General features: G+C 39.1%; 1 protein-coding gene across 3 annotated transcripts; it reads left to right on the forward strand.

Annotated features, from left to right (window-relative positions):
* Positions 1-62: 62 nt before the first annotated feature.
* ABHD18 (abhydrolase domain containing 18) lies at positions 63-22496 on the forward strand. Of its 3 annotated transcripts, XM_054990153.1 has the most exons (13): positions 63-387; positions 4534-4638; positions 4759-4843; positions 6796-6896; positions 8001-8079; positions 8167-8251; positions 9633-9660; positions 11602-11740; positions 14057-14146; positions 14554-14655; positions 17284-17656; positions 18835-18997; positions 20507-22496. In XM_054990153.1, the coding sequence occupies exons 2-13, from the start codon at positions 4547-4549 to the stop codon at positions 20556-20558; spliced, it is 1389 nt and encodes a 462-aa protein (XP_054846128.1). In that variant the 5' UTR covers positions 63-387; positions 4534-4546; the 3' UTR covers positions 20559-22496. The 3 variants fall into 3 exon arrangements, with proteins under 3 accessions (XP_054846128.1, XP_054846130.1, XP_054846131.1); XM_054990155.1 differs by lacking the exon at positions 14554-14655; XM_054990156.1 differs by lacking the exons at positions 63-387; positions 4534-4638; positions 4759-4843; ... (1 more) ...; positions 8001-8079; positions 8167-8251 and having other exon boundaries at positions 9534-9660; positions 11597-11740.
* The last annotated feature ends 1977 nt before the right edge of the window (positions 22497-24473 follow it).

Here is a 24473-nt window from a genome sequence, read left to right on the forward strand (position 1 = left end):
GGTCGAGAGTCACTGACCTCCTACTGTCTGGAGTGGAGAGAAAAGAGTGGGAGGTGGTGGCGACCTTTGTTGGTCTTTTTGGTTCCTCCTCCTCTCGCAGACTGGCGGGACGCTGAAAGACGCGCGGAGGCTGGAAAGAGGGCAGGGTCGATGAGAGGGATGTGCCTGGGGCGGCCTCAGCCGCGTGTTTCTTTCCATCATCCACCTCGTAGCTTCTCTTTCTCCTCGTGTTGAGCGCGGTGGGTGGAGAGAAGTCGCCGCCGCTTTGCCTCAGTCGAGCGGGACGTGCAGCTTGAGGCGCGTCTCCCTGTGGTGGGTGTCGGACTTGGACGGGGCGTCAAGAAGAGCCTGGCCGCTCCTCGCCGTCTGGTGGATACTTGCTAGGGAGTAAGTCCTATTGAACTGGTCGCTTACTTTTGAATAATGATTAGGGGAGTCCCCTGTGGTGTCTTAAAGACTGGCTTTTTAAACTGCTTTCAGTCCTACGTGGACTGAAGTAGGCTATAGCCCAGGAGAAAACTCATATGCTCATTTTTAAAAATCAGTTTTTTAAATTAAATTAGGCTTAAAGTGTCATAAGAATCCTGCATGGTTTGGGACAAACACGGCTACAGGTATGGGATTCCAAGAAGATTCTTGCAGCACTTTAACGACTAAACTTCATTCCAGCATTAACTTTCTAGGTCTGAAGCCCACCCTTATCTGACGAAGTGGGCTCTACACCATGAAAGGATACATCGGAATAATAGTTTCAGGGAGGTGGCTGTGTTGGCCTGCAGTAAAACAGCACATTTGAGGCCAGTGGCGCCTTAGAGATAAATGAGATTTTCAAGGTTATAAGCTTTTGAGAAACAAAGCTCCCTTCAGATACAGGGCTACAAATTGGAATAATGTTGTTACTTTCAAAGTGCCACAAAGCTCCTGTTTGTTGTTTACTGTGTTCAGTTACCCCCTGAAATTGGCTATGCATAGTTCTGGGTTGCACAATCATACTTCTTTGGGATTTGGAAATCTGATATAAAGAAAATCTTAATCTTACTCTTCCTTGGAAATTCTGATCTCTCCTGCATCCCTCGATGTTCTTGTGTCCTTTTCAAAGCTTCTACATACCTCACCTTCCTTGCCTATGTGCAGGTACCCACACCTGTTGCAGTTTACTTATTGGAGGCTTGGGTGGCCTATGTGTTTTGTTTGTGGTAATCATTTCTCAAGCCAACAACCACCATCTCCATAGCTGGGAGCTGTGGAGACCTGTGAGATTGCCTGTGGGTGGAGGACTGTAGCAAGCTTGAGTCTCAAAGTCCTATTCACACATTATGATGTAGGGCCTAGTAAGCACTGAGAAAAGATAAGCTATGGTGGTGAGACCAGGATCGCTACAGAAGGGTTTTTTTTTCTTTACTTTTTTATTGCGGTTTGAAGCATTACTTGGTAAAGTATTGCTTTCTCATGAAATCCTGTGAGTATCCCATTTTTCAGAGTACTACAGTGCTCCATGGAACACTGAAACATGTTGATCCTGTTATATTTGAAAAATTGATTTATTAATTGTATGTTTGGTATGATATCCCTCACAATGCCGCTTCAGTCAGATTTCTTACTAGTTTGTTTTGGGGAAGGTGCTAATGGGCCAACTCCAGTTTGTTTATTGTTGATATTGCCTGGACTGTGTTTCATAGTAGATAAGTTATTGAATGTGTATTATATTAATGCTTGGAAATCTGTTCATATCCTCCTTTACGCTTTGAATTGGCAAACTTATCTAATGAAGATACCCTGTGGTTAAGAAACAAATTTGGACTAAAAAAAGAGAAATTATTATGAACAAGTTTTAGCTTCACAGAGATCACTAAGAATTGTTAAACATGTACTTAGAAATGTGTGTTTAGTATCCTAGTTATTGAATGAGAATAGTTGTGTTCATTCTGCTCATAAATGATGTGATGAGTCTTCCTGCCTTCAAAATATGTTGTAAAGTTTCTTAACATAGCTTTTCACTATTTTTTTGCATAAATTATATATTTCATTGTCAGAAAAATGTTGCTGTCTTTTAACAAGCCCTGTTCTTTATCTCTGATTACGGGACTGCATGTAATGTGTTGACCTTCATTATTGATGCAATCCTTAAAGGCTTTTTGGGGAGTAAGCACTATTGAGTAGATTTATATAGGTTTCTGAGTAGACCTGGAGGAACTAAATGCATTTAAAAGGGTATAATGATGTTCAGCATTACATTGTTAATCACAGAGATATATAGCATGTCCAAAACATGACTAATACACTCAAGTTTTAACTATTGTGCAACTCATTAACAATTTTTCTACTTCAGGATTTCATAGGGTTTGTTTTAATGTTTTGTGTCTTTAATTTTGGGGGCTACTGCTTTTGCTGACATGGGTTTACAAATACGTACTACTTGATTATCAAAACCCAAGGCAGTTTAATAAGGCTAGTGGTGGTGTTTCCTATGTTCTCTTTAATTTCTATCCTGCCTGTCTCCCCAATATCGATTACATTGTTCTCTCTTCCATTTTATTCTCACAACAATCTGTGAGGTAGGTTAGGCTGAGAGTGTATGACTGTCTCAAGGTCAGCTAGCAGGCTTCCGTGGCAGAAGGGGAACTCTAACCTGGGTCTTGCAGTCTTCCACTCTAACCACTACAACCTACTGGCTGAGAAACTAGAGTCCAAGGGCATTTGAATAGACATATGCTTTTGGTGAAATATCTCCTTTTTCTTTCTTCATCATCTTTCCAACATGCTGGTACTAATCTTTTTGGCCATCTCAGCAGTATTTCTGTGCTTTAGAAATGGAGGTTTTTTATAACTGTATTCTGATCCTGGGCAAAGATATTGCAGAGGCTGACAGGGATATAACTTGTCAGTCATTTAAGGCAATGGTTCCCAACCATTTTGAGTATGAGGACCCCTTTTTTAACATCAAAAGGTTTTGTAGAACCTCCACACAATAGTACTTGTATTATCAGCTTCTGTTGATTGAGAAAATTCATAACAAAAATCATAATGACATGCTTTATATGCATATGGATTTGTGGACTACTTCATCATAACTCCATGTTCCACAGGGGTTCTCCTCACACCCCTAGGCTGACAACCACAACATTTGTATTGCTGTGGCTTTTACTTTTCATACGTGGGCCACATTTATAGGAGATCTGGCGCAAAATTAACTAGCTTGTTAGTTACTGTGTTGTAACTTAAAACCTTTTAGCATCTAATTACAATGCTTTAGTTCCTTGTTAATTTCTCATTTAGTACTATAAGCTTTATCAAATTTATAAAATATTCCATAAAGACAAAAAAATATAAGGGACAATGAACGAACCACGTGAGTGTGACAAAAGACAAATTGCCCTGATGAAATATTAACTAAGCTATTGCATTATGGCAAAGGAAAGTGTAGTTCGATGTTGTTTACTTTCCTTGATAAGCCACAGTTGAACACATCTGTAGTAGGGTAACAATTGTTTTACTAGAGTAAGAAGGGAAAGTTGATGAAGGCTTGTTTTCTTGTACATTAAAGGAAAACTGTCTTAACTTTTAACAACAAAAAAGGTCATTGGAGGTTCTCCCTTCATTACATTGTGCAAATTATTTTCTCTCGTTCTGTCATACTTTTTAAGTTCTTGGAATTTTTCCAGTGGTAGGATTCACTTACTAAAATTAGGTGGTTGTGTAGTGGTATGGTATGTGACATAGAACAGCATGCATTCCTCTGTTTAACCATCTCTTTGTCTACCCTAATAATATAGCCATCAGTAAATTGAGAAAATTTTGGCAAGAAAGAAGCATTTCTTTTTAGTTGCAACTGCAATGCCAACTGCCCAGCCTCGTGTAGGGAGGACTTTGAGCTGTAAACTAGGAAGTCTCCAGTTCGTCACTTACCATCTCAGCCTCTGTACTCAGTCTTAATGCTGATTTGTGTTATAATGTTGCATGCATTAGTGAGTAAATGTATGTGGAGGATTTTGAACATTCTAAAGCACTATATGTATATGAATTAATTTTACCAGACTGTATAGCTTTATAGTATCTTTAGGATTGAAGGGCAACGTGATCTAAGAAATGCAGATTCTAAGTTAGAGGGAGTTTCTACATGTTCACTTTCTTTACATGCTCTGCATTGTGTGAGTTGGGCATCTCATAGTTTGCTTAGAACTTGCATATTTAGGTTTTATAAAATGTTGAATGTATGTTAAAGTCTTGAACTGTGGCTCTGCCTACGAAGTGAGTAACTGCAACTGGTATACAAACCCATTAAAGTCAGACACGTTTCCAGGCAGTGGAATAGGGAGGTTCTAACGGCCAGAAGTCCTGAGGCCTTAACTCTGGCTCTTCTTCTCATGTGACATTCATGTGATACTTATAGCTCAGTGACTACTACTTAAGTGTATGTTATAATCTCAGCCTTAACATTTGCTTTCATTGAAGTTGTTATACCTCTATATTTACGAGGTTTAAAAAGTAGTATTTTTCATCTAAAAATGTAATGATCATATCTTCTTTTTCTAGATGTGTTTTGCTAATGGGTGTGAGCAAATTAGATGTTTTATACAGACGCCTTCTTCTCACTAAGCTTTTCATTCAAGGATGGGGAAGACCAGAAGACCTGAAAAGGTAGTGAAAGTCCATACTACAGTTTCTGATAAGCACATATGATAGTACTTCTAAAAAATCTGAGAAAATATCAAGTATACACTTGAAAATTAAATAATTCCAATGTTTATTTCTTAACAGAATATTTGAATTCAGAAAGATTATTGGAAACAGAGAAAAATGCCAGAATCTGGTTTCAAGGGACTATCCAGTGCATGTTAACAAGGTATTTAAAAATTAATTGAAATAATTGCAGGTTATACTTCCATTCTGACTATCAAACTTATGGATCTGTATAACCATTAGTTTAAAGCAGAGCTTCTCAGATTATGCGTTGTGATCCCAGAATGGGTTGCAATTCTTTTGCATGTGTGTTGTCTCCTATGACTCCATTCGTTCATGTGGGCTCAGCTTGCTCCCAGCCCCTGGTGAAGGTCCTTGCTGCTGGCTCTGCATTGTCAGCAGCGGTGGCATGAGTGTTTAGAAGTAGGTGTCACTTAAAGTGTGAGAACTAATGGTTCAAAGGAAGGGTATTTTTTTTACTGAGATTAAGGATAAGTGTAGGAAAGAAGTATTACTTGGATGTAGGGGTGTGCACCCCAAAAATATTTGCGTTTCTCGCTTTGGAAAATACCCAAAACCTGAAGCGGCAAGCCACTTTGGATTTGGGTATTTGAATCGCTTTGGAATGCTCCGTAAAGAATTGGAGCATTCCAAAGTGATTCAGGGGGACTGGGCCTTCTCCCAGCACCCCCACCCCCTCACCCCCACTTAGCCCCCCGTCCCCTCCACCCCACTTACGTGGCTGGGCAAGGAAGGTCAGAGCTGCCTCCAGACCTGCAGCGGCTCGCAGGGTGGTGGGAAGGCCGAAGCTTCCTCCTCCGGTCCTTCTATGCCCCTCTCATGGCTGCCGCAGCGGCTATTTGAGGGTCAGGAAGGGCCTTCTCTGCTGCTGCACAACCCCACAGAGCTGTGAGGAGGACTGGAGATGCTGACGCTGACACACCACCTCCTTCAGGGCCACAGAGGCCCGCAGGGCAGCCAAGAAGGCCGGATTCACTGGCGTGCGGCCCACAGGGCAGCAGGGAAAGCCTTTGCCCCACCACCTCTGCTGCTCCAGGGCAGGTAAGTGGGGTGGGCTGGGTGTGGGTGCTGGGGACGTTTAAAGGGCCCTGCCACTTGCAAGCGGCAGGAAAGGGGCCCTTTAAACTTCAGCTGTCAGGTGGGAGAATACCCCCCCCCGCTGCCTGCCAGTTGATAGTTTAAAGGGACCTGTCTCTTGCAAGAGGCAGGGGAAGGGCCCTTTAAAATGGCTCCAAAGCTTCCTGAAGCAACCCGAATGCTTCCGGGAAGCTTTGATTTGGGATTTCCGAATCTTTACAAATCGGGTCCGATTTGGGTGTTTTATCTGAATCAGAAACCCAAAGCGTACACTGCTAGTTGGATGTGCTACATCAGATAACACCATCTTTAGAAACATATGCTGTCTACAGTTTGTTGTGGCTTATTTCTTCTACATCTTCCTTTACACTATACTGATCACAATGGATCATTGGAGGTATCTGTTCTACACCCAGCAAGTGGTATAAAAGACTTTACATGGGAGAATAACTTGCTTTGATCTAGCAATTCTTATTAACACAGAGGCATCAAGACATACCAGTGTATTGTTTTGTCTTTTATTTTGAAGACTCATGTAGAATGCTTAAGCAAAATGAATTTTCTGTGAGGGATATGCTGATAATATCAGGAACATTTTATATGTAAACGTCATGTTTTTGTTTTGATGTACAATGGCTGATGAATGGTGAGAGTTTCCTTTTGGGGTGATAGTTCAGCAGAAGAACTCTATTGACAATTCACAGAAATGTGGTTAAGAGAATTCTATAATGATTTGCTGATTTTTTTCCCTTGCTGTTGCCATTTGAACTAAACGTCAGAGGAACTCAAGAATCCCTTTTAAGACTGCATTTTCCTGTTTTATTTATATTAAATGTCCTCAGAAATCAACTAACACAAATCAGTTTAACCAGCCACATCATGCAAAAGTCTGTGATAATTAATTTTGTGAACCACCTGGAGTGTTGAGGAAAGTGGGCTATAAATTCTATAAAGATATGTCCATTGCTATTTTTAAAAGTGCTTGACAGCAATAAAAATACACTGTTGTTTTTGTAGGTTGAAGAGCAATCAGATTGTAAGATCCTTGATGGACACTTTATTTCACCCTTGGCTCATTATGTTCCAGATATCATGCCTGTGGAAACTATCACAGCAAGGTGAAGATGAACATGTATCTTGAGTTATTAAAGTAATAACAAAGTGAGATTAGGCCTCTAAACACTTAGACAATATATCCTCTAAACACTGTTGGAAAGGTGATAAGAGAAGTTTAGATAAAAAGGTTTTATTCATAGGGATTTTTCTGCACAAAATCATACTGTGAATTGCTGGTATAACCTGTACTTTACTTCAAGTAATGTGTCTGATCAGTCTTGTTCACATTCTTTTTCTGTACTATTGAAGCTAATACTAGCTAGTTTCATTTATGCCTTCAGTGGGCACTCCGGAACCCAGGCACCATACTTTCTTTTCACACATGTGGCAAGTATCATGAATTAGCAGTTGCATGGAGAGATGTGGCATGTGAACTTGTTCACGGCAGGCAGCAGTTCTGTGCACCCTTAAACTGCTGCCTACTCTCTCTCTGACCACCTGTTTCAAAATGGTACATGTGTCTGTGTAAATATGTACCCGAAGAATGGGACCGTCCATTAATCAAAAAATAAATATTGTGAATTAGTTTAATATTGTTGATGTTACAGTTTAGCATACTGCTTTGCTGTAAAGAACAATCTCTTCATTGCATCAGTGCTGGAACATTAGTTCAGAAGGAATTTTTTGCCTTTTTTGGTGGGTTAAATAACTGTCATAGAAGCAGGAGGGAAGGTAATAAAGTGGATGAACAGATGTTCAATGCTCACTAAAGAAAATGTCTGTCCCTGCTATAAAGCTGAATAACTTTAAACTTCTGCAGTTGTATATTGTTTACAAAACTTCTCTGTATTCATACTTCACATTGATTGTGTATAGAGAGATGGTTATTTTTGTTATTGAATACACTTACAGCTGAGATATATGATGTTCCTATGAGGGCTTTTTCCTCTAGTAACTTGGCATAGTAGAGAAGTAGTGTGTATGACCATTTGGTTTGTAGCTCTTCCCCTTGTTAATAAGTGAAATCTTTGAGGGGGCATGGTTGCACTGCTGGACCACTGGCAGCCTAACTGATCCATTAAGGAAGATGCTTATTTTATTGGCACTAGCTTAACAGTTGTATCTTACATTGATAAGATTTTTAAATGGCTTCTTCCCATTGACAGGTTTCAGTTTATTGTACCCAAGAGATGGAATAGTAAATACAGACCTGTATGTGTTCATTTAGCAGGCACTGGAGACCATGTAAGCACAAATTGTTGTTATTACTTTTTTAAAACCTGTAATGTTGATGCAGTTTCATTTATCCTAGTTAAACTTTTGCCTTTTTAGTACTTTTGGAGACGACGCACTTTAATGGCCCGTCCAATGATCAAAGAGGCTTGTATGGCTTCTTTGCTTCTAGAAAACCCTTATTATATCCTTTTATTTAAACATAAAATGTCTGCTAATAAAGGAGGGAAAAGATGTCTAGCCAACATTTACTTCAATTGTTAATAAAATGAAATACTTGGCTACATGACAATGATACCAAGAAGTGTGTGAAACTTGGAATCTTTGGAAGCTGAATTAGAGCTTGGTTTTGGCAGCTTTCAAACCTTTGAATACATGTACATTCCTCTGGAAATGGGCACTTAAGTTAACTCTTGTTTATATTCATTGCAAAACTGAAAGGCAATTCTTATGTAATCCATTTTAAATAGAATTGAAGTTTGTGACTTGCTAGATGAAAAAGTGATTCTGTGAAGAGTTACTTGTGAACCTATATCACATATTGGCTATAATGTACTGTTCTCTTTGGAAGAAATTGGAAACTTTGAAACACAGTTGCTTTGAAATACTTTTAAGTTTTCTGAAACATGGTTCACACATTTTAAGTAAGGTATACCGACTGATGCAGATATGCTTTTCTCTGCGTTTTAAAGCTTGCGAAGCCATTTGCCCTGGTTCGCTGTGTTAAACTGCAGGAGATTGGCTTCAATTTTTGTCCATTTTCTGAGATAACTAATCTAAATTTTGACCTGCTGAACTTATTTCTTACAGTGAATGTCAAAATTAGTATCTTGCCAGTAAAATAGCAACTCACAGAAAGTTACTCTTAAAATACAGACAAGATAAAATCTAATCAAATCCATTTTGTGTGTTCTCTTGCTGGACTTGGAATTGATTTCTTCAGCAGTTTTTATTAGATCAATAGTATTCCTTTACTGGTCCAAGTGATTTTCTGAAAGTATATTTGATGATTTTGCCAGCATATTACTACTTTAGCAGTTTGTATTTAATCAACCATTTTTATTTACAGTTTGAGATCAATTCATGTGTACCAACAGTATTTAAGGTTGGTTCTAGTTCTTTTGCAACAAATGTTTGTATACTTTAGATTAGTGTAATGTATTTCCTAAAGTGGATATTAAAGTAAAGGATTAGATTTACTCTTTTCTGTATTTTTAGATCAGCTTTTTGTGAATTAAGCAGGTCTTTTGGTTCGTGTATGTTGGTTGTGTGTCTGAACATTTCACTATGTGCCTTTATTTAAACTTCGAGTGGGATCCAGTGGGCTCTTCTGCTATTGAAAGAGGGAAAGGTACCCAAAAGGCTGTGTCATGACTCATGGAACCTACATGAAGAAAAAACATGTGGGAGGGATAGGGATTATGGTAAGGAGGAGGACTTGGCAAGACTGAGCAAAGAAGCTGGTTGGATTCTGCCCTTTAAATTCATTTAAAAATAAATAAATAAAGCTTTAAGCCCAGGATACACATGCATTTCATGTTAATTTCTTTGACTCTTTTCTATACATGGATGCAGAAAGCCTAAGGATCAGTTGTAAGTATTATGCATGTGTAGCATTTTGTTCATTGTCCTCTCTCCTTTTTCTTTTACTGAACACAAATTTGGAGAGCAGATGGTCTGCTTAAAATTGTACAAATTCAGTCTCTGGATATAAACACTTATAACTGCATAACACAAGTGGCGATTCTCACCACTTGTATCTCCGCCATCTCAGTGAAACTGATAGCTGTCCATGTAGGCCTGTTCTGACTTCTAATAAAGTGTTGGAATAGAGCCCTTTTATTTGATCCAATAGCTTAATCTCTTCCGCGCTTGCACCGTTTCACCATGCTGCCTTGAAACTGAATGAAATGCTGCTTTGAGATCTATAAAGGCAACTTTTAAAGCCTGTTGTGATCTCGGACCCATATACTTGAAGGGCCACTTTTATCTGTGTTCATATTTACCATTTTTATGCAGTTGTTTTTATACTGCTTTTAATATGGTTGTTTGTCCTGAACCCTTGGATATTTGGAAGAGAAGCAGGTATATAAATATTTTAAATAAATAAATATGCTTAGGGGAAGGTTCTGTTCAGGCCAGCATGAAATAAAACTCCTTCCCTCCCTTTTGGGTTCTCAGATATGGAAATCTCAGCAGGATTGCTTTTTGCTTGTTTGTAAATGCAGACTCCCAGAAGGAGATTCCACCTCACAGTGTCCACCCTTATGTTAATGTTAGCCAGACTACTAGTATTGTTGTAATGACATCTTCATTGTTCCATCAACTCTCTGTAGTTCACAGAGATTTACAGGGGGAATTCTTTTGGCAGGCAATTGTGAGTGAATGTATGAGCGAGGTAGCACACATTGAAACTTGAGTGCTTATGATAGAAAAGTTTGCAGCAGGTCTTTTATGATTTTGTCCAAATTCTTCTAGGCTGTTGCTTGATATGGAACTGCAAAATGCAACTGCCTTTTGCTTCACTGTGTTACAGTCAAGACAAGAACATAGTTAAAGCATCTCCTTTGCCTAGCCCTCTGAAAGAGGAGTGGCAGGTTTGCTCAACCCAAGCAGGGAAAGAGAATAATATAGAAGCTGCCATTCTTATTTATTAATTTACATCTGCATTCTCCCCCTACCCCAGGAAAGCACAACTCCAAAACAAAGCTATATCTTCTGTGCACATTTTATCAATCACATCTGAAAAATTGCCAAGCAATACTTCGGGTGTTACTACAACAGCTTTCACTAGCTATTCAGTACTACTTTGAAAAAATAAATCTTGTGATTGCAGTACTGCATACAACTTGCTGAAAGTTGAATTAGTATATTTGAAGTTATGCCATAGTTTTCACAATTTATCTAACAGTTCATGGCCGAAGTCTACTTTGGAATGTATTCCTGTACTGTTGTTGTGCCGTAGTCTCATCACATAGTACCTGATGGGGAACATATTAAGAAATGAGTAGTTAAAAGTCCACTTCTGCATTTCTGTGAACTGTCCTTCTGTTTACTTTGAGATACACTTTGATTAATTTCTATATCATTGTAGTGACTATTATGTTTTAACTCTTCTGTTCTTATTTATGATATTTAACTGCTAGATTGAATGTTTGTTAATATGGGGACTTTATATTTGTTACCTGCTGGTATTGTATTGGCTGTTCTTATTGTTGTAATATTAAATTGTTTTTAATGTTAGCTGCCTTAGGAACTAGTTTTCCGGTTGTGGAGAAATATGTAAATGCTTAAAATAAATCAGCACTCCTCTTTTCAGGTAAATATTAACCTGAATTCACTGACCGTGTTTCCTCTGTTAATTTCATACTCCGTAAAAATTGTCTCAATCTTAAATGAAATGGTTGAGGATCAAGGCATTATTTTCAGGATTATGATTATGGGTCAGTTAGCAATTTATGGAACATGGTTAAATGGGAACTGTTTGTTTTATTGTTTGGGAAATAAGTTTGCCTTTCTTTCTTGGGAGGAAAGAAGGTCGAGTCTGAAAAACGTGTCTGATTTGTTCGTCATGGGAGGAGCTCTTGTGCTGGAATCAGCAGCTCTTTTGCACTGGCTTGAGAGAGAAGGCTATGGACCGCTAGGAATGACTGGAATATCAATGGGAGGACATGTAAGAGCTTCTTTAAATTATTTCTAATTCCACGTGACTCTTGTGCCTCTCAGTATTGAACATGTATGGTAATAAACATCTGAATTAGCTTTCTACCTTAGGTACTATTGGGTTATTAAAATAAGTAATAACGCAAATGAGGAGATAGATCAGGCTAAATGTTCCATAGTGGAATGGAACTTGCCTGCCTCCCACTGCTGCCTGCTGACCTCCATGAAATGCTGCTGCTCAACCACAGGTTTCGTTCCTGTGTGAAACTGCCTATTTGGAACGGAAATGGATGTTCTAGAAAGTGTGTAGATGTGGTTTCCTGTATCTCATGTGGGTCCGAAGGAATATATCCTATATATCCTCTTCTACTGGATGTAAGCAAATCACAGTACTGTGCAATGTGTTCTGCCCATGCAGATGGGATCGGCTGTTGTGTTCTGTCTCAGCTCTTGTATATCCCACATGCATTCATTTCCAGCTGGCAGTCTGTATATAGTTGTAATGATTTAAGTTTGTGTTTCGTTAAATGTGATACCGATGAAGAGTGGGGGTTCAAAAGAGGGGTGAGTGAGATGATTGGTTGATGACTGAGAGTGAGTGAAGTTGAGAAGACCTCTCCTTGCCTACAGACAGTCCCCCAACCTGAAACGACTTCTCACTTACAATCATGAATCGGCTAGCAGAGTCACCAGCACAGGCCCTGCAACAGACCCAGATGCCAGCTCTGCCCTTATATCTACCCAGGAAATACAATTACAGGACCCAATGGCGTCAACTACACTGTCTCTGGCTCTTACAACTGCTCATCCTCCAATGTGATATATGCCCTCATGTGCCAACAATGTCCATCTGCTCTGTACATTGGACAAACCAGCCAACTTCTGCGCAAAAGAATAAATGGACACAAATCTGACATTAAAAATGGCAACATCCAGAAACCAGTGGGAGAACACTTCAATCTACCAGGACATTCCATCAAGGACTTAAAGGTCACTGTAGTTCAACAGAAACCTTTCAAAAACAAAATCCAACGAGAAGCTGCTGAATTGGAATTCATATGTAAATTTGACTCAGTCAGGCTGGGATTGAATAGAGACTATGAATGGTTATCTCATCAGAAGTAACTGACTTCCTTAACAGAAGCAAACTGATCTCCATATCAGAAGCTACTGTTTGCATCTACTCCCTCCCCTCTCCACCTATATATCTGACCAGTTTCTTCTTGCCCTCCATGCATCTGACGAAGAGAACTGTGATTCTCGAAAGCTTATGCTACAATAAAGTTGGTTAGTCTTAAAAGTGCTACTGGACTCTTTTTGAAGTTGAGAAGTGTGACTGGAGTGAAATCTGACTGGACAGTAGCAGTGCTCTAGGAGTGGAGTGAATTGCAGTTTTTAGTTACTGAGCAGAGAGAAACAGGCATTTTGGTTTAGACAGGGAAGCTGTGTGCAGCCTGAGAGTGTCTATATATTTCTGAGAGCACATTCAGTCTTGGCAAAGTAGGCAACCTGTGTGGAAGCCTGAGGGGATTTGCATTCTTGTTCAGTTAGGCAACCCATGTGGAAGCCTGAACTGTGTGTCTGTGAGAAAACATTCATTCTATTTGAAGCAGGCAAAGTGTGTGCGCACCTGAGAGAGAAAATTTTATATATCTGTATGACTGAGCCTTTGTAAGGAAACTTCAAGAACCAATAACTATCTTTGAGTTATCATGTGAGTGCAAAGGAATATATCCTGTTTATCCTCTTCTAGGTAAAGGTGCAAGCACCAAGTCATTACTGACCCATAGAGGGACGTCGCATCATGTTTTCTTGGCAGACTTTTTGTTTCAGGGTGGTTTGCCATTGCCTTCCACAGTCTTCTACACTTTACCCCCAGGAAACTGGGTACTCATTTTATCGACCTCGGAAGAATGGAAGGCTGAGTCATCCATGAGCCAGCTACCTGAACCCGGCTTCTGCCAGGATTGAACTCAGGTCGTGAGCAGAGCTTGGGCTGCAGTTTACCACTCTACGCCACAGTTTACCACGGTAAGAGCCCTGTGGTGCAGAGTGGTAAGCTGCGGTACTGCAGCCCAAGCTCTGTTCATTATTAATGAAAATTGGTTTAAAAATTTCAAATCTTGAGTCACTTGTATAGATGTCTTTTGTATCTACTATGAGTGGTATTTGGGAAGGTAGTTCTGTTTTTTGTGTTTTGTATACTACAGAATGTTGAAATATTTCAGCCGTTCATAGGTGAGAAGTGCTTTTCACAAACTTGTGAGAATCTGTTACATTTTTAAAGTCTGTGATAAAATGTATATCACTTCCTTCTATTTAACAGATGGCATCATTAGCAGTATCAAACTGGCCGAAACCATTGCCCCTAGTTCCTTGTCTATCCTGGTCTACAGCTTCTGGTGTTTTTACTACGGTAATGCATCTGTAATTAATATTATACAAGGTGTTCAAAATCAGTGTAATGTTTTAACATTCAATAGTCTGAGAAACTCAATTCTGAGTTTCTCAGACTCTAGATTCTGGGAGGGGTTATGTTTCTAAACTCTACCTCTCAGTTTGGGATATTAGCTATTTTCAAAAATTGTTTACTATGCAGTATGCTTGAGAAATGCAAGACCAAAGCTCTCACAGACATGCGGAAGTATTTCCATGATTCTTTGTCCCCCCCCAGGCCTTTATTTGTAGATATTCGAAGGGAAGGCTTTTTGACAGCTGATGAAACACTGCAAAATGGAATTGAGCATAATGAAAACTGATAGGTGTCCTGTATCATACCTTCATAATGCTGTTGTGCTAGAAGTAACTGCCCTTTAATTTCAGGGTGTACTGAGCAAAGCAGTGAACTGGAGGGAGCTAGAGAAACAGTATTATACTCAGAGTGTTTATGAAGAAGAAATCATTCAAATGCTTGAATATTGTGGGGTAAATATAATATTTTATTTGTTAACCATTCTCAGTTTATAAAAGAAACTTTGCTTGCCTATGCTTAAGCAAAAACTCATGCACTATAAAGCTCTTGTATTTTATTTTCTTCTACATGGATACTCGTACATAAGCAAAATCATATTATTCTTATCTGTAGCTCAAGGCTAATGTATTTTGCTATAGATGATAAATTATGTTTGAACGTGTATATCAGGTTGTTGCTTCTTTTAAGAATTACTGTGTTCACAATAGTGGTATGTTACGTAGTTCAATGGAAAGGAGCTCTTATAATATCTGTATGTTAGAGATCTGCATTGGTAGATTCCTGTTGTAAAAACAATTGAACTTCTCTGTATGTGGCATGCTGAGATGAGCTCAGTAATATAATTGTTACATATTATCAACTCTTAATAAAATCTGCATTGATTAGAAATTAAAACGGAAAAGAAACATTGTATAGAATTTTTCTCATATTGATGAAATATTAATTTACTAATCCGTGAAAAGAATTATAAAGTACTTCCTTTTCAGTTGGCAAAACTGGTGGGTCTAAGCCAGCTTTTTCATTCAGTTTAACCTAATTCTCTTCCTTCCATGCCATATGTATTTTTTGTGCATTCATGTCTTGTAATCCCCAACACAGCTTTTTTTGGCAGTGAAAATTTTTTTTCCCTTTTTCATCAACAAGAAAGCTGGTTGAATCTAACCTAGTATCTTTTTTTCCTACTATCAACTGAATTCTTTTGTTGAAAATAAAATTCGTCTTTGTGTCATTCATGTGTCTTTTTAAAAACTGCCTGATTGGTATGTTTTAACATTCACATCTTACTGCTCTATTTGTGTTTGTCTTTGTCAACCCTCACATCCTTGTTCCCTTCTGAGCTTCTTTAAACTGGAGTAAGATACCTGAAGGGGAGAGAGTGGAAGAGGCACAGCAGTATGGAAAGCAGAGCATCCTTATGTGGATATATCTGCCCTCGTCCTGTCTCTTCAAGCAGGGAAACATCTTGGAAGGACCATAGAGAGGAAGAGACAGAGGGCGTGCAGAATGCATTTTTTGTCCCTGTCCCATCCATTTGGGAAACAATTGCAGGAAGTGTTGGGAAAATGTGAAAGTGAAAAAAGGATTCCTCCGTATGTAGCCTGCTTTTCCCTTTTCTCAAACTGTTTCACTTACCATCATGAGGGGATGAAGGAATGATGGCTATATATGCTGGCACAATTATCAGCATTTCTCTTTCCAAGGTGTCTCCTTTTACTTTTCAGGTGGAGTTAATAGAGTATTATTTATAGTACACATGTTTAAACATTGTGCTACTTGATCTAGGTTGAATGTGATTTTAACAAGTATTTCTGACAGAAAAATGGCACTGCGAAGTGAGCTGCTTGGAATTTTCTGTAGTGAAACCTATGAATGTGTTCACGGAAGTCAGATCTGAAGTAGGGCTGTGCATGGGTGGGGAGACTTGGTATTCCCGCTTTGGGATACCCCCAAATCTGAAGCGGCAAACCGCTTCGGATTCGGGTTTCGGGAATCGCTTTGGTATGCTCCGTGAAGATTCGAAGCATACTGAAGCAAGGGGGGGAACTCCCCACCACCCCCCATCCTCCCTGGGGCAACCCCTCCACCCCCCCACCCCACCTGGGGAGACCTCTCCAACCCCCACCCACTTACCTGGCAGCAGGAGGGTTATCAGCTGGGCGGAAGCAGCACAAGGCAGCGTGGCCTGGAGTCAGCTGGCTCCTCTGCCGCCACACTGCTGCCCGAGCCTGTGGGATGGTAGGGAAGGCCGGAGCCGCTGCCTCCGGCCCTTCCTGCCCCTCAAATGGCCGTGGTGCGCCGGCGCTGTGACAGCCATTTGAGGGGCAGGAAGGGCCAGAGGAGGAGGCTCTGGCCTTCACCACCCTGCAGGCTTGGGTGGCGGCGCGGCAGCGGCAGAGGAGCCAGCCCGGGGCCACTGCAAGGTGGGTGGGGGGAGGTTGATGTTTAAAGGGCCCCACAGCTGCTTGCAAACAGTGGTGGGGCCCTTTAAACAAGCCCTGAAGCTTACCGAAGCAACGCGAATCACTTCGGTAAGCTTAGCTTCGGTATTCCTGAAGCGGGGCCAGCATGACCATTTCAAGAATGCTGAGGCTTGCCAAATTGGGTCTGCTTTGGGTAACTTTACCCAAAGCGAAACCCGAATAGCACAGCCTTAATCTGAAGTGCCTAAAAACTAGCCTTTTATCCAGAGGTAGTTAAATATAAAACTGACAATATGGGGTTCATTGATGAGGAAGCTTCACTACAGAACAATGACAGGGAGACATCAATTTGATGCCTTTAGCTATTAGCGCCGCCAAATGATTCTTGGAGAAACCAAGGTGAAATGATTTTAATGAGAGATGTTCAGTATTTTAAAATGACCATATCTAAGAAACTGGCATCCAGTCCAGAAAAATTGCCTTATTGGATCAGAATGAGGGCTTATTTAGCTCAGTTAAGAGATAAACTATCTTATCTTGTGGCACCTATCATAACCAGAGCAACCTCTTTTTAATGACATCAAGTGAACTGTTAATTTATGAGTACGCTGGAAATCATTAAGAAGTGCCTCAATTTAATAGGCATGTATTTCTGTTTAGACAGATTCATTCAAGATGGGACAAGACTTTGTTAAAAATTCTCCTGGCAGTGTGGACAGCTTAAGGAACCTGGATCTGAATTCTAGTATGCTCAAGTTGGATACCAGAAGCAAAGTTCTTTCTTCGGAAGCTGGCCACTGCCTTAGTCCTAGCAAAAGTACTCTAAGTGCCTCAGCAGAAGGATTGTTAGTACAAGAGACACCAAAAATGCAGTGCATAAACCAGACATTTTCAACCAGCAGCAATAGCAATAAGGACTTTACCTGTGAGCAGAAGCATCTGATAAGTGGGAAAAGTGACACTTTACAAAGAGAATCTCTAAGGTTCATGAAAGGGGTAATGGATGAATGTACCCATGTAGCTAACTTTTCAGGTACACACTATTTTTAATACATGTTTATATTTCTTTCTCTATTGTTGCTCCTGCTTAATTCATTCAAGTTTAACACTACAGTGTCATCATCTCCGTAGTCATTTTGGTCTGCCTTGTAACGTAACTCTTCTTGCTAATGAGTACAATTTAGAATGTAGATTTCTCTTTCTGTGTTTACATGTTGTGTTTAATGGGCTATATATTTTTATAACCCAATATATCAATTTCTGGTTAGTGAGTACCCAGTACATTGCACTTACTCCACAAACACTTACGCTGGAATAAAAATTGAGTCCAGCAGCACCTTAAAAGATCAACAAAATTTTACGGGGTATAAGCTACATATGAGAATTAGGATCCATTTGTATCTGTCAAGTTTGCTTTGACACATGAAAGCTTATATAACAGAAAATTTTGTTGATCTTTAGGGTGCAACTAGACTCTTAATTTTGTTCAACTACTACCAACTAATACAGCTACTCATCTGCCATTATTCAGGAAGAGTATAACATAAATATATTTATTACATTATTTGAACAACCAGGTTGTAGTGAGCTGGAGCAGCAGCAGCTTGGATTATTTATCTTCAGCATGCAATGACAGAGTAGAGCAGGTATAGTAAAGGTAAAGTGGAGGGGATGTCAGATGTGTACATAGCCATCAGTAGCATCAGGCCCTCTTTGCTGCTGCAACTTCAAAACATAAATATACCAAGTCTGAGTGTTGAGGCCCCTAAATGGCTTCCACAGTGTCTTGGAGTTTAAAAAGGACAGAACTGTGCCAGAGACATGCAATATGTTGAAATATGTTTGTGGGCCCTACATGGAGAGCACAGAGGGAGATACACAGCAAACATGGGGCCATCAAAAGCTAAGTAATAATGGAAGGGGTGCAGCAGCAACATGTATAACTGGACTGAGATTTTCAATGGGAGCCAGAAATCTGGTTTCATGTTCAGACGTTCTTGCTTCATTACTTTTTTCTTTGCTACTCATTTCAGTTTTAATGCAATCTCCATGTAACCTACTTGTGGTGCAACTTTAGCTGTAAAAAAAACACAAGTCTACGTTAAGTAGTTGTCATTTGCTGAAGAACGGATTTTAAATCTATAAAATTAACCAGAATTTCTCTTAACTGTATTGAAAGTACGTTTAAGAATACTTGATATTTCTTCTTAGTTCCAGTTGATCCAGCACTGATCATAGTTGTTCAAGCCAAGGAGGATGCTTATGTTCCAAGAACTGGAGTGCGTAGCCTTCAAGAAATATGGCCAGGATGTGAAATCAGATACTTGGATGGAGGTCATGTTAGTGCATACCTCTTCAAACAAGGATTGTTCAGGTAAGCATTCAGAATAAGCAATGAAGATAAAGCGCAGCTTTTAATGTTCTTTAATACTGCATTTGCTGGCACGTGCTAAATTTTCAGTTTTCTATTGTAGCAGTGTCTTACAATTTAAAACTGTTTTTGTTTAATAGACGTGCTTATTTCACAAGAACATACAAGTGCTACTGTATCTGACCAGTGGTCCAGTTAGTCCAGTTTCACATCATGCCCTGGAAAGTGTCCACAACAGAGGCAAAATGGCCAAAGCACCTCCCTGCTGCTGCCTCCCAGCAGTTGACATTAGAGGGTTGAGGTCTCTGAACATGGATGTTCCATGTAGCCATTATGGCCAATAGCTACTTTCTCCACACAATGCATAAATCTCTATCATGTCTTGTCCTTCTGCCTGGGGCTTTTCAGTTAGAGAAAAGACTATCATTCTTTTTTAGCCTTTTCTTATAGGAAAGTTGTTCCAATCTGCTGATCGTTTTGGTTGCCCTTTTTTCCAGTCATTCTCTGAGTCTAGCCTACCTCATACGAGTGGTTTTAAAGTAAAGGAATGACAAACCATGTATGCCAGTCTGTGTTCCTTGGAAGAAGGGCTCAACAAAAATTTAGCACAATAAAATAGAAAATGCTATGGATGCTTTTCTAAATCGGAGTTTTAAAACTATGATATATAGTAGATTTGCAAACCATAGTTATGAGAAAACCTGATAAACATTGTGATTACATGTGTCTGGTAACAACAAGCCATAATTAACTAGTATACAAGGGGTTGACAAGAGGGAATTTTATGTTAAGAAAAGAAAGGAAGAAGTATGTAGTCCCAAGAACGGTGCATAATTTGCAAGCCAGTGAGCCCAAATTGCACTTTGTACAACTGTGCCACATTGTATCACCTTTTCCCTCCACACTTGATAAAACTCTACTTACTTTGTGTATGTCTGTTACATACATCAATGTGGATATATTTACCAAAGACAGGTTTGAATCTTATGAAAAAGTTCAGCACACACTAGAAAGCATGCTTCATCATCTGCTAAAACTTGTTTGCACAATAGCCAGTTGAAAACCATTGACTTTGCACAAACAGAATTGCTGGCAGAAGAGGAAGCATGCTTCACAGCAGAGACTAAGTGTTTACGGGATTCAAGTTACACAGTGATCTTGGTGATTAAATACTGTGAAATGAATAAACTCTGACTAATAAAATTCACCACTTGTATCGCATTTCCTTATTTCTGGATGCTCAGCATTGGGATTTTAGCATCCTGGTTATTCTGCAATTGAAGGATAGCCAAGAGAATGTCTCTGCATAAGTCCTAACTTGGCATTGTTCACTAAATTATAAAAGGCACTTGAGTGACTTCATAAATGTTGAGCCTTAATCACTTCTGCTTTCTTCTCAGATTTGAGTAAGTTTTTAAAGCAAGTGTAATGTTCAATTTTGTTAGAGATCTGAGTGGACCAAAGTGCTATATGTGATCATTGTTTTTCATTTTTACTCATCTTCTGTTTTAGACAAGCCATATATGATGCATTTGAACGCTTTCTTCAGAAATATGCTGTATAATCCTACTCTGAACTACTCTGCATAATATTGTTCTGAGTTTTCCTTGTGGATTGTCATGTTTGGAAAACAAGATGATTAGAGATTTTCAGTGAAGTCAGCAATTGAATGTCCTGTGCTGCTGTTACCAATATTAGCAATGCAAAAATAAGAACATTTATCAACCAAGGTCAACCTTAAAACTTTCATTAGTCAAAACTGTGAACATCTTAGCACAATACCAGTGTGTCTGAAGTCTATAAAATGATTTTAAAATGGTAATTTAAAAATGGTAATTGAAAAAAGACCAATGCTGCACTGACAGATGGTTAAATTTGGGTTTGTGTAGCTTTCAGAATCTAATTTCTGGTCCCAGTTTGTCATCAGTTCATAAATGCAAGATGAATTTAGCTCCCACAGAATAACAGTTACTATTTTTTTCACAGTCAGCTCAGTATTTGCAAGATTTTCGTTAGGAATATTCTAAAGATAGTTTACTTATATTGACTGAGATTTGAAAATTGGGACGTGTCCAAAGATCCAGTGCTGCATTTGTCTGTTTTGGTTTGGAGAAAAGTGCTGACACACTGCTTTGTTGTGCCATGTTGGTTCTTAAAGGAAATGCTTGTTTAGGTTCAGCTTTCCTAATTTAGAACAGGAGTGCTGTTCATGTCCTTTTTGGATATGGAGGGGGGAAATTGCATTGTTCACTGGCTGAGTTACAACACCTGAAATAAAACAGTCTTGTATAAATATCCCATATATCAAATCTTTTAACAAATGTTAGCTTCCTTGAAAAACCCTTGTCATACAAATTATTTTAATTTGCATTGTTACATAGTAAAATGGTGTGGGTATGTAATATTACATAATACTGATGGATTGGGTCCATTATATCAAGGCTCTTTGCAGAGTGTCCAGTTTGCAAGTGTCCAGTACTCTTGGGGTGGTGGTGAATGACACTTTCTGGAGACACTGGATGTTAAATTGACTAAGATCTTAATTTTTAAAAATATTTTAAGGTCTGATATGGAACAACGTCATGGAAAGAATCAATATTTAAGTCAAAATGGTCAAACCTCAACAGAATTTACTAACTTTTTATTAAAACTACTCTATAGCAGCCACATGAAACTAGAATTCCAAATTTGCAAGTGTCCAGTACTCTTGGGGGGATGGTGAATGACACTATGTTTCTGGAGACACTGGATGTTAAATTGACTAAGATCTTAATTTTTTAAAATATTTTAAGTTCATCAGATTCATTCTACTAATCACTAATATCTTGAAAAATAGTTATAATTCTATGTTAAATATTCAGAATCTAGAGTTGCATAGTTCCTCCTGTTTAGATCTGGCTTCCAAAACAGATGACTTAAAAAGAGTTTGATATTCACAAGTGCTTAAATAATGACTGAAAAAGGTAGCTGCCAAAACCAAAGCTGCCAAATCCTTGTGTCTCTAGAGGCACATTAACTATAAACATTAGTATCAATTAAACTGTATACAAAGAAAAGGCATGTATTAGATGCTGTGTCAAGAGAACAAATACTTGAATCTTGGCAGAAAATCTCAAAACATTGAATGTAAGAGGATATTTCTGTGCAACTTGTTTATCTCTAAAGGACTGGCAGACAATGCAGTCACATGCAGTGATACCTCAGTGCAAGCCTATTAATTTCAATGCGCTTAAACTAGACAACTCTGCATAAAATTGCACTGTAAGATATCCTTTTGGTAATACCAATTTTGTGGGCCTTTACTATGAATGAATGTTTTTCATATTCTAACCTATCACGTTTCTTAAGTAAAACAAGAAGGTACTAATGATCTGATGTTAACATGATTTTAATTGTTTAAATGAGGAAAAGTAGAAGGGAGTTTTACAGTTCTGTATAACTGTGATTTGTTGTCTTCTTTCAATTATTTTATATTTTTAATAAAAACTTGAATTAAAAATTCCACTATTCTGTATTTTGAAGTGCTTCTCCATGTACAATTGCATAATCATCGTTACTTTCATTAGAATCCAAACATCAGTACATAAAACTAATCCCAAGTGAAATTAGTGAATTCATGATTGAGATTACCTTTAGTAGACATTAAAGATCTGGGAAATACCATGGTTTTTATGGAAATGTTTTTGAATTCTATTTTAAGCTTAACTTATTGCTAAAACCTTGAGTGAATATATTTAAAAGCTGTAAAACAGTGTAATAAATGTTCTATACTTGCTTATTCTGACAGGCATATCTCTGGCCACCTGTAGAATCTGCAGTGAAGTGGGCAGAGGATTTGATTCCATAGACTGTTTATGCCTAGAATTGTTCAGACAGTGCCACAAATCTTTTCCAAGGTGTGCTTATTATGGTATACAGTATGCCTCTCACCCTGGTTGGCCACATTCAGTATTGACTGCCTGTGGTCTTTGTCCTCTAATCTTCTTCTGTCCACCTCCATGTATGACTGCCCCACCTTTAATGCTGTCCCCAACATCTGGACCTGCCCCTGGGCTTTGGCACCCATTGTGCCCACCTCCCTTTCCAAGGACATCTCAAATCCAGGGGCACACACGCAGCTCCTATTGCTGCCAAAACTGCTAGCCAGCCTTGCTTGATGGTGTGAGTGTTGGAGCATACCCTTCTCACCCCCTGATCAAGTTACCTGTCCTCACATCTTGTGCTGCTCCCTGCTTTGGCCAGCTGTTCACCAGTTCTTCCATGGTAGGCCTTGACTGCGGGCAATCTGCCACTGGCCCTTTCTACCCACACTTTTAATGATAACCTAGCTTTGCACCATTAACATTACCATCAAATACTTAACATTTACACTGAAGACACATCATATGCAAAAATGTTAATAAGAAAATGAGCTATGTAGAATATAGTAGTAGAAAATTGCCTGTTTTTGAAAGACTGAAACATTTTAAATCTGTATCAAGAATGCTTTTGTAATTTTGTTGTATGAGAAGCCTTTTCTTGCAATTTAGCAGTACACTCCTAAACAGAGTTACACCCTTCTAACTTTTAGGAGTATACTGTAAATCCACTTCTAGTAAATAGATAACTCTCTTAAACCTTCGCATCTGCAAAAGTTCTGTTTGTGTCTGCCCTTGGGTGTTCAATTCTCCCTACCATTTCTTGCATAGGTTCCACTGCTTGAGTAGGCACAAAAAGTGGGCCATGAAATCCAGCTGAAGCTTGTCATTTAAAGAATATATCAAACTAGTAAGAGGTGCAAAAGAATGGGTGAAGGTTATATTGTGTTTTATATGTCAGACAGTTCTATGACTGGAACAGCCATGATGGCCTCTGTCAATAGATGAGATTATTTAGTTTGTGGGGCAAAATTATTTTAGTGTATACCTTGCCTCTTTTCTCAATGGAGACCCCAAGTGGCTTTTATCATACTTGTCTCTTCCATTTTATCCTCACAACAAGCCTGTGATGCAGGTTAGATTGAGTGTAAGTGGCCCAAGGTAAGCAAGATGGTTCACCCAGATCCTAGTCTAATGCTCTAACCACTGCACATACTGTCCTCTCAAAAGCAGCTGCAATGAACAAGCATCCACTGTGCAGCTGTGAAATGGCTCAGCACAGTGCTGTGCTCACAATGAACTTTGCCAGAGAATATTGAGGTGAACTGATCAGGAGCATGCCTCCCACATCACTGAGAATTTGATCAAGGTATGTATGCCTGACAGTTGTGTTAATGTTAAAGCTTGCAGCAAGCTTAAATACTAGTGGAACTGCATACTGGTAATGTGAAACTATCATAGAATCATAGAGTTGGAAGGGGCCATACAGACCATCTAGTCCAACCCCCTGCCCAGTGCAGGATATTTTATCATAGTTCCCAAGAATACTTGAAAATGCTTTAGGTGCAATGTTTTAGAACAACTATGCTAAAACAATTAAGCACCCACTATAGTACATGATT

Source organism: Eublepharis macularius, chromosome 10, assembly GCF_028583425.1.
Source record: "Eublepharis macularius isolate TG4126 chromosome 10, MPM_Emac_v1.0, whole genome shotgun sequence".
NCBI lineage: Eukaryota > Metazoa > Chordata > Lepidosauria > Squamata > Eublepharidae > Eublepharis > Eublepharis macularius.

Coding starts and splice junctions, on each gene's coding strand:
- ABHD18 (XM_054990153.1), top strand. CDS start 4,547: ATGGGTGTGAGCAAATTAGATGTTTTATACAGACGCCTTCTTCTCACT. Junction 8,080..8,166: donor TAGCAGGCACTGGAGACCAT/GTAAGCACAAAT, acceptor TTGCCTTTTTAG/TACTTTTGGAGACGACGCAC. Junction 14,147..14,553: donor CTTCTGGTGTTTTTACTACG/GTAATGCATCTG, acceptor CTTTAATTTCAG/GGTGTACTGAGCAAAGCAGT.